The sequence below is a fragment of the Chaetodon auriga genome, chromosome 6 (assembly GCF_051107435.1).
Source record: "Chaetodon auriga isolate fChaAug3 chromosome 6, fChaAug3.hap1, whole genome shotgun sequence".
Classification (NCBI taxonomy): Eukaryota; Metazoa; Chordata; class Actinopteri; order Chaetodontiformes; family Chaetodontidae; genus Chaetodon; species Chaetodon auriga.
Window position 1 is genome coordinate 7869889 of NC_135079.1, and position 8557 is coordinate 7878445.

At 40.3% G+C, this 8557-nt stretch overlaps 2 protein-coding genes across 3 annotated transcripts; one reads left to right on the top strand and one right to left on the bottom strand.

The window, feature by feature from the left end:
• Nucleotides 1-489: 489 nt before the first annotated feature.
• LOC143322622 (prolactin-like) lies at nucleotides 490-2710 on the top strand. 2 transcript variants are annotated; one of them, XM_076733932.1, is made up of 5 exons: nucleotides 490-522; nucleotides 1548-1715; nucleotides 1867-1968; nucleotides 2109-2294; nucleotides 2501-2710. In XM_076733932.1, the coding sequence occupies exons 1-5, from the start codon at nucleotides 490-492 to the stop codon at nucleotides 2708-2710; spliced, it is 699 nt and encodes a 232-aa protein (XP_076590047.1). The 2 variants fall into 2 exon arrangements, with proteins under 2 accessions (XP_076590047.1, XP_076590046.1); XM_076733931.1 differs by lacking the exon at nucleotides 490-522 and adding an exon at nucleotides 1409-1455 and having other exon boundaries at nucleotides 1537-1715.
• Nucleotides 2711-3079: 369 nt separating this feature from the next.
• dbx2 (developing brain homeobox 2) lies at nucleotides 3080-8294 on the bottom strand. Its single transcript, XM_076733958.1, has 4 exons — nucleotides 8017-8294; nucleotides 6383-6466; nucleotides 4377-4561; nucleotides 3080-3738 (listed from the first exon to the last, which is right to left on the bottom strand). The coding sequence occupies exons 1-4, from the start codon at nucleotides 8291-8293 to the stop codon at nucleotides 3547-3549; spliced, it is 738 nt and encodes a 245-aa protein (XP_076590073.1). The 5' UTR covers nucleotide 8294; the 3' UTR covers nucleotides 3080-3546.
• Nucleotides 8295-8557: the final 263 nt, after the last annotated feature.

The window sequence follows — 8557 nt, forward strand, 5'->3', positions numbered from 1 at the left end:
TCTGTGTTTGAAGTGTGGAATCACATAACAAACCTCTTAATATGATTCCACACATTCAGCATACGCGATTTAAGACAAAACCGAAATGAGGAATTTTGAGATGGAGAGTTTTTTGGCATTGGGTGTTAGTCAGAATTTGTAAAGTGAGCTAAATGGATCGAAGAACAGAGCTGGACTCAGACATCAGTACCCTTTGCCTCCTTCACTACCTCACCCTTGCGCTGACAGCACACAGTAATAGAATGCACTCAAAGTTGTACATAGTATTAAAAATTGTAAATTGATCGTAGATTATATTTTCTATAAGCATAGTGGTGTATTTATAACATCTTTTTTATGTGCAAGTTATTTGGAAAATGAGGACAATAAAATATTTGTTCTATGAAACTGAGTATTAGTAATATTTTACTGCAAGAATTTTGTTGCTCATACTGATTTTGCCCGGTAGTCCTGTGGTAAACACAATACATGCAGCAAAGGACGAGAGTCATGAGTAGGTCCTTTAAATCTATTGCCCTCTTGTCACTCATTTCACCACAAGATGGCACACTCGTGGAGAGCACTAGTCCACCGTGGTTGTGCCATGTCCCTTTTTTCATTGCAAATTCTGAAAAGGGTATAAAGTGAAATACATTTAAAATAAAACATTCATGTGTTAATTTCATGTGTTTTTGCCTGTAAACTTGACTTTATCATTTTGTGCATTGCACGTACAAACTGGTCATTCCGTAATGTGGAAAGTTGCTCTGGATGAGAGGTAGCACTGCTAAGAATGACTCATGACTGCATTTGCTGTAGACGGCCTGTGGAATTGACCGTACTATGAAGCACTAATGGGAAGATAAATCACTCACTTTACATTTGAATGGCCTCATATCACTACCAAGCTGAACAGCTGTAGCCGGGGCTGTTGAACAATCGGCTCTTGTAGTTTAAAAGAAATTTCAAAATGCTGAATGCTTTTAAGTGATTGGATTGTTGTTAGTTGCCCCAATTAGGCTAATTATCTCCAATGCTTAAGTTTGTAATAGTAATAGTAGTATAATAGTATTTATCACTAATGCAATGAGAAATGCATCATAACTTAATCAAGGATCAAATATACCAATCTTAGGTTGTATGCGGACAGTTAAAGTGTCTTTTGTAGTCATTTTTTTTCTTAAAACACTTAAGAGCTGAGCACATCCCATACACCAATGTTCATCGCTTTAACCTGACAAATTGTGTATCGTGTAGTAGCTTTTCTGCCTGGGTTAGCTTCGTCTGCTCTCGGCTGAGCAGATAACGAAGCGAAGCATACGGCATGATGTGCAAAGAGACAAATTGTATGAGCCAATTTGTTTGATCAGTACCGTCGTCACTGGATGAGGTAGCTTCTGCACGAGTAGCTGTGGTGGGAAAGGAGCTCTGCTCATCGTCTGGTGCTCCACTGCAAGAAAGGAACCATGAAGAAGGGTGAGATGACAAATTAATACAACATTTTTATTTATATGTATGGCTGTTATTGTTAATGAATAATAGTTTTTTCCCCTTCAGCTTGGTTTGCTGCGCTTACACTGGTGCTCCTGGAGCTTTCCGTGAAGGTTGGCACGACCCCAATTTGTGCCCATGGACAGGCTGGATGCCATGTTCCCACCCTGGCAGATCTCTTTGACAGGGTCATCCAACAGTCCTCAAGAATGCACGGCATCTCCACTGATCTGCACTCTGAATTTGTGAGTTCTTTTTTTCATCTGTGACACTGGTCATCCATCACCATCCATCACACTTCGACCTCCATTCATCCATCATCAATCACCCTTTGAATTGGCTATTTCTCAAGCCCAGAAATCAGTATGTGTGATATGTGTGCATGTGTCTTTGCAGGAGCAATATTTCTTTCCCAGCAAGAACCTTGTAGGGAAACGTAAGTGCCACACAAATGGCATACTAACACCAGACGATAAGGAGAATGCACAAAGGCTAGGGGTGAGCATTCATGTTGTAAATTTTACATATAGTCAAAGCTACTCAGCACATAGATGATTTCACTGCATCTTGTCAAGGCAATTTTTGCAATCAAGTTATACTTTACCACCAAGTTATTTAAGCAGTTCTTTCTTGTGCAGAGAGAACAACTGACAGAGGTGATCCTGAGGCTGCTGGGGGCTTGGGGTAACCCCCTGTCTCAACTCTACCAGAGCATGTCTCAGGATCAGAATCAAGACTTCAACCACTACAGCTCAAACAAGGCACTGGAGATCAGTGACGTGGTGCATGAGTTGAGGGATGGAGTAGCAAAAATGGCTGAGAAGGTAAGCTTGTAGATGTGTGGTCATATCAAACAGTGACTGTATTTATTACAGTGTTTTAATGTGATTGGTTATTTGCAGTGTATCACATTCTAGTTGGAAAGCATCACTACGTTTAGTTTTCATTTCTGTGCCAGACTGCGTGTGTCTTCATGCATTCCTTGAAATAATTAATTGAGCACCATCAATTTTTCTCGTGTCTGTCTCAGATGAAGCTCTTGGGAGTGTTTGGTAACACTGTGAGTTACATCTCTCCTGAGAGTTTGGTCCCCTCTTCTTCCTTTTCTTTCTACAATCAAGGAGAACTCAACTCAATGGACCATCATGACTTGCTCTCCTGCTTCCGCAGAGACTCCAACAAAGTCAAAAATTATCTCCGTATCCTGAAATGCACCACCCTCCCTGGACTGGTCTGTTAATGGTGATAGCAAAGCAGTCTAGTGTAGTATCTTTAATTTTGTCTGAGTAGAAAACTGTGCTTTCATCCTTTGTAATGCCTTTCATGTGTGCATTTATTGTAGAGGATTGAGTGTGCCGCTTGCAGTATTATTGTTAAAGGTAATTAGATAAGTTAACTTTTGAGCACTGAGCATGGAAATGTCAAAAAAATTAAACTTAAAGTAAACCTTCATTATTGTTTTTGGTCATCTTCTTAATGGGGAGCACAAGCTCTACATATTTATAAACCTGGTAGATGGTGCATAGTAGAGTGTTCATTACCATGTAAATGGGTTTGCTCCAGAGAGCCCACACAATAAGAATAAGCAATGTGGAAATCAGGATTCATTCAAACACTTTATTTACAGTTGATCTACGCATTCAAAAATATTTACAAAATTTATCAAGTGAAATTTGACTTCAAAAAGGTTTTGGACTGTGAGCAGAGTATTTGTGTAAAGCTGACCAAATATGTTAAAGCTGACAAAATAAGAAATGTCCGATGCATTAAATGAAGTGACTCATTTGTGCCTTTAACCGATTGCAAATACAATTGGAGAGTGGAGATTTTTCCTGGAAAGTCTTGTCGGTGTACCGATGAATTGCTCACTCAAGCCAGTGAACTGCAATGATGTTTGACCGAGCAATTATAACGCAACAAAAGGGTTACATGCATTGAATAGTTAATATTATCAGTGTTAGTCTTCAGACAGCGTATTCCATCCACACATTTTAACACCCTCCCAGTGATGTAGCCCTCTATAGGTTGCTGTGAATTTGAGAAAGTCATTAGTTATTTTCCACTCATTACAGCCTCTCATGTGTCCCTGACACTCTTCTGTGGTGCTGATCTCTCTGTTCTTGCATCGCTGTGATTCTGTGATGATTCTTCCTCCTCCTGAGCGAGACCTTGGGCCATGAGCTCGTCCATTGGGGAGCGAGCATTGTGAACCTCCTTCTCCTTACAGTTCCTCCACTTCATTCTGCGGTTCTGGAACCAGATCTTCACCTAAAGCAGCAGGAGAATGGAGAGGTAATAGTACTTCAATTTATGTAGTAGACTTTTAGCCGTGCTAGTGGTGGAGTTCTTGGGATGGCAATGTCTGTCTGTCCGCCACTTTGGTCCAATAACCGTTTAAAGGAGTCATATAAAATTTTGTTCATACCTTCATGGTTTGGACAAAGAAGAATCTTACTGATTTTACCTGACTTTTACCTGTCAAGCTAATAATAAAACTGATATTTGTGGTCAGTGATTGAAAACTTCTTTAGCAAATGTTGGCACAGTAACGCGCTAAACTAAGGTGGTGAATGCATAACACATTATACATATCTATAGGATGTTAGCATTATCATTGTGAGCTGTTAGCATGTAGATGTTAGCATTCCGTGATGACCCTCACTGTGCCGAAGTACAGCCTCACAGAGCTGCTAGCATGGCTGTAGACACTTAGTCATGTTTAAGCCAGTGTTCATCAGGGGTTTGCTGACTTTCATGACGTTGCTGAGCAGGATTTAGGGTTTGTTGGTCCCAGTTGATGGAGGAGGATAAACGCTTGTACACACATGTTTTTGTCTGCTTTAATGATTTTTAGCCTAATGTCTTTTGAATCAGAGATTACGATTATGTAATTCAGACTCAGTTACCTGTGACTCCTTGAGACTGAGATCAGCCGCCAGTTTGTTCCGGTCTGTCTTGCTGATGTATTTCTGTCTCCGAAAAGTTCTCTCCAGCTCCTTCCGTTGTTCCTCAGAGAACACAGCCCTCCTGAGGATCCCTCTGCGTAGTTTAGGACTTATATCAGCAGACCACATTCGGATATTTGTTCCCTCTGAAACATAGAAAAACCCAAATATGTTATATCAATTTCAGTGTGTTGACCAAAGCTACTAAGTCAACAAGCACCAGTCAGGGGAACACAGGCTGTGTGTCGTGATTTGAGATGAAACATCATTATATTGGCTGAGCTGGTTATGGATCGTTTTCCCAAGTGTTTCATGATGTAGGTTATTTTAATTCAATGGCACAAAATCCAATGCTGTCTACAATCAATGTGTACTCTTTTCCAACCGTATCACATTTCCTACCTTTTCAGTCCAAGATCATGCCTCTTTTTGTCACACTCACTTTATCACTCACTTTTGATTTCTTTTTTTCTATTTGTCCAATTTAACAAACTGGGGGTGACTAAAGAGAATCGAAAGCCACTTCAACTGAGAAAAAGGGATTTGATGAACTGTGAGGAGCAATCCCACGCTACTTCACTCACAGGTGCAGGCACAACAAAAGTCAAGTGGAACAATTTATCCAATCCATTCAACTTTGCCTTTTTAATCTGTACGACAAATCTGCACATAGACCACCTCTAGGGAGCACATAACAGGTTTGGACATGCTTCTCACTTCTCTATTGGGACTCAATGGCTTTCACTTAAATAGCTGATTACCAGGTCATTCCTGGGCAACGTGTGTGTCTACCCCAGTGGGTCAGCTATAGAGCCCTGTGGGACACCAACAATAGAGCCGTTCAATGGAAATGCCATTACTCGATGGCTCACTGGCCCAACACTAAATCTTTTCACTTGCAGGTATGAGGCTAGTTTGTATGTGAAGATGAGCTCGAATAAGTCTATAAAAGTCACTTTCATTGAATGCTTTATGTCCTAGTCAAGAAGTCTCCAATGGGCAGGAATGAGAGTTGAAGGACAGGAGAAAGGAGGGGGGTCGGCGAACCAAGCTCTTTAGCCACACAATGGCTGTGGGATGTTCCTGGTTCAGCCCACTTCTGTAGAGAAATGGGCAAGTTTTTTGTGCTAAGCGGAGTTCATTGCTGCGGTGAAAAATTGCAGTGAGGTCGCGTGTGGATGGTGGAGTGAAAGTGCCAATTGGTCACGGCCAGACTTGGCATTGTTGTGTTGCTGGGCACTGTGGGAAAGTGTCAGCCTACTAAGAGGACTCCAGCGACATGTGGGATGAAGGCTTTCTGATTTGTGCTATTTTCCACAACATTTGACAGGCATCATAGGTTCCAGCAACTAATAACTTCCAGTTGTTGCGAGACAAAGCCGAAGTATGACAGCTGCTAGTCTTAATTAATACTGCAAGGGTGCAGTAGAGAGCACTAGTACTCTACTCTTAAATGATCTCAACTGAAACATTTCAAGCACAATTCAAGGGATAATTACTTTATTTCAGGTGGAATTACAGATTTCCTGGATGTTTTCAAATTTTATGCAGTCAGAAAATTTAACTTGAAGATGTTAGCATTCACAACCAGACGTATTAATGTGCTGAGGGAGTGCTAAGCTTTGAAACAATCTGCTTTATTCAGCAGCAAGAATCCACACCTGGTAATTATAATCTTAATATGACAGAAGACAAGATGTTTATTAGCTCTGCATATTTGCGCTACTGAAAGTGTGTATTTGCAAGTACAAAATAGGGGGCCCCAGGGACTCTTAAAAGCCTTGCAACCCACCCCTCTTCCCCATCCCAAACAGCCGTGAATGGTTATGAATAGAGCTGTGCAGAGTTGAGCGGAGAATTAGCTCTTTGGCATTGCATCAGTAATTAGCTGTGGAGAGCATGAGAGACCCTGCTGCTAATGCTTAGAGAGTAGCTGAGGCATTGCTGATGAGGCATAAAACACTCACTGGAGAAGACAGGAGGGGGGCTGGACCCACCACAGCATGCCAGCAGATACTGTGGGCTCCGCAGGAAAACGCTGCTCAGTACACCTGCAAAGATAAGACAGGATCAGTCAGTTATAGTCCTGTGGTAAACAGGTGAGACAGGTGTGGACCACAAGGGACTGTACCTGGATCTATATCTGGAGTCCTACATCGTCCACTTTTTGCAGTTGTTTCTTTTTAAATCTACATTTTTACATTAGATTCAATTTTACTGTCATTGTCAGAGTGCAACACAGAGACAATAGTGCTGAGCTTTAGGTGATGTTTACAGATGGAACAACTTTTATTTGACGTTCAGATGTTTTAACAGCTAAATGTTATTTGAAAAAAACTCATGTAAGAGTTAGATTTACTACTTCGGTTTTAAAATTAATTGCTTCAATAATAATTGGATTCTATGAATGAAAAAGCCATATTAGAAATTTAATCTAATTATTATGTTTGCACAGTTTCATAATAATTGAGTTTAAAATGTTTGATTTATCTTATCTGTCATTGCAGTTATTGGGATTTCTCATCTAGACTGAAATATTCAATCAAATTCTTTATAAAGTATTATCTGTTATGAAATATGAAGTTTATAAAATGTATTTGTTGCTAATTGTATAATATATATATATATATATTTCTTTTTAAATATAGATACATTTTGAAGTAATTAAAAAATATAAATTTCACAAAATTCTTTATCAAGTGTTTCAGACTGCCACATCAAGCGTAAAAATGGCTTTCACACACCTAACATTTGAAAATATAGTTCATAACTGAAGTTAGAAAAAAGGCCTTGAAGTTTTTCTTTCCCTTTCGACACCCCTAATTCTATATAGTTGGGATGCCGTTTAAGACATAAATAAAACAGAAGGCGTCATTCTCTAATCCTTTTTAATCAATTTCTAAATTTCTTTTTGACATATTGTCAATTGAAAACAGCACAAAGACTTCATTGATTTTTGTAAATATCTCCTTTTTCTGAATTTGATCCAGCAACACGTTTCAAAAAGTCGGGACAGAAGCAGCAAAAGACTGAGAAGGATGTGGAACGCTCCAAAAACACCTGTTTGGATCATTCCACAGGTAAACAGGTTCATTGATAACAGGTGATAGTTTCATGATTGGGTATGAAAGGGGCATCCTGGAGAGGCTCAGTCCTTCACAAGCGAGGATGGAGCGAGGTTCACCACTTTGTGAACACATGATTGGATGAAGGACGTAACTACATGGGCTCAGGAAGGAACACTTCGCTGTTGGTAAGTTTGTTTGCAAATGATTGAATTCTGTTTTTATTCAGTTTTTACACAATGTCCCAACTTTTTTTGGAATTCGGGTTGTAGTGTAGTATACTTGCAAAAGTAAAACAAAGAAAGTTGAGATGTTAACAGATGACTGATTTACAGCCTAAAGTGGAGAATGTTTGAAACTTGACAAGTTAAATAATACTTATCCTTTAATTTAAAAGGTTTAAAAGAAGAACTGAAATATTTGTGGAAGAGAAATAAATTCCTGTATGACATATTGACAGAACTTAATCCAGATAGCTTTGGTTTAAAAAGTCTGCTTTATAATAAAAAACATTATAAATAAAAAAACATGTTTACCTGAATGTGGCAGGATCGGTCCTCCTAAATCTTTCACCTGCTGTGGACTGTGGGCCTGGCTTTGGTAGACTCCATGCTCAGAAGCCCAGGTTCTCCTTGGATGTTCACCTGTTGCTAGTCTCAGGTTTCCACCGACTGTCCCCCCTGGACGGGCTGAAGGCGTCTGCGACTGCAGCAGATTGTCAATAAGAAAACTCTTTCCCGAGTTCCCGAAGCCCGGTAAAGCAGGAGGAGAGCCAGCCATATTCCTCCTGGTGCAGCTCTGAACTGAGACCATCCTGTTCACACAGTGACCCGAACACTCGAGTTCCCTCTTCAGCAGTCACAGCTCAGTGACACTAAATTCTCCTTTAATCCCTTCTCGAGTGACCAGGCCAACTTCATTAAACTCTGAGGAAAACAAAAGTTTTCTGCTCTTCCTCTTTCGGGCCTGCACTTTGCTACGGGGCTGCGCCGTGATTGGCTGAGAGGCTCTAATGTGCTTCTCAATTCAGATAAGGCTGGGGTCCTTTCTAGAGTGGCAGAAGGTGGGTCTGACTCA

Coding starts and splice junctions, on each gene's coding strand:
- LOC143322622 (XM_076733932.1), top strand. CDS start 490: ATGAGTAGGTCCTTTAAATCTATTGCCCTCTTG. Junction 523..1,547: donor TTAAATCTATTGCCCTCTTG/TCACTCATTTCA, acceptor GCTTGGTTTGCT/GCGCTTACACTGGTGCTCCT. Junction 2,295..2,500: donor TAGCAAAAATGGCTGAGAAG/GTAAGCTTGTAG, acceptor TGTCTGTCTCAG/ATGAAGCTCTTGGGAGTGTT.
- dbx2 (XM_076733958.1), bottom strand. CDS start 8,293: ATGGTCTCAGTTCAGAGCTGCACCAGGAGGAATATGGCTGGCTCTCCT. Junction 6,467..8,016: donor ACCGATCCTGCCACATTCAG/GTAAACATGTTT, acceptor TTATCTTTGCAG/GTGTACTGAGCAGCGTTTTC. Junction 4,562..6,382: donor CCCCCCTCCTGTCTTCTCCA/GTGAGTGTTTTA, acceptor TCTATGTTTCAG/AGGGAACAAATATCCGAATG.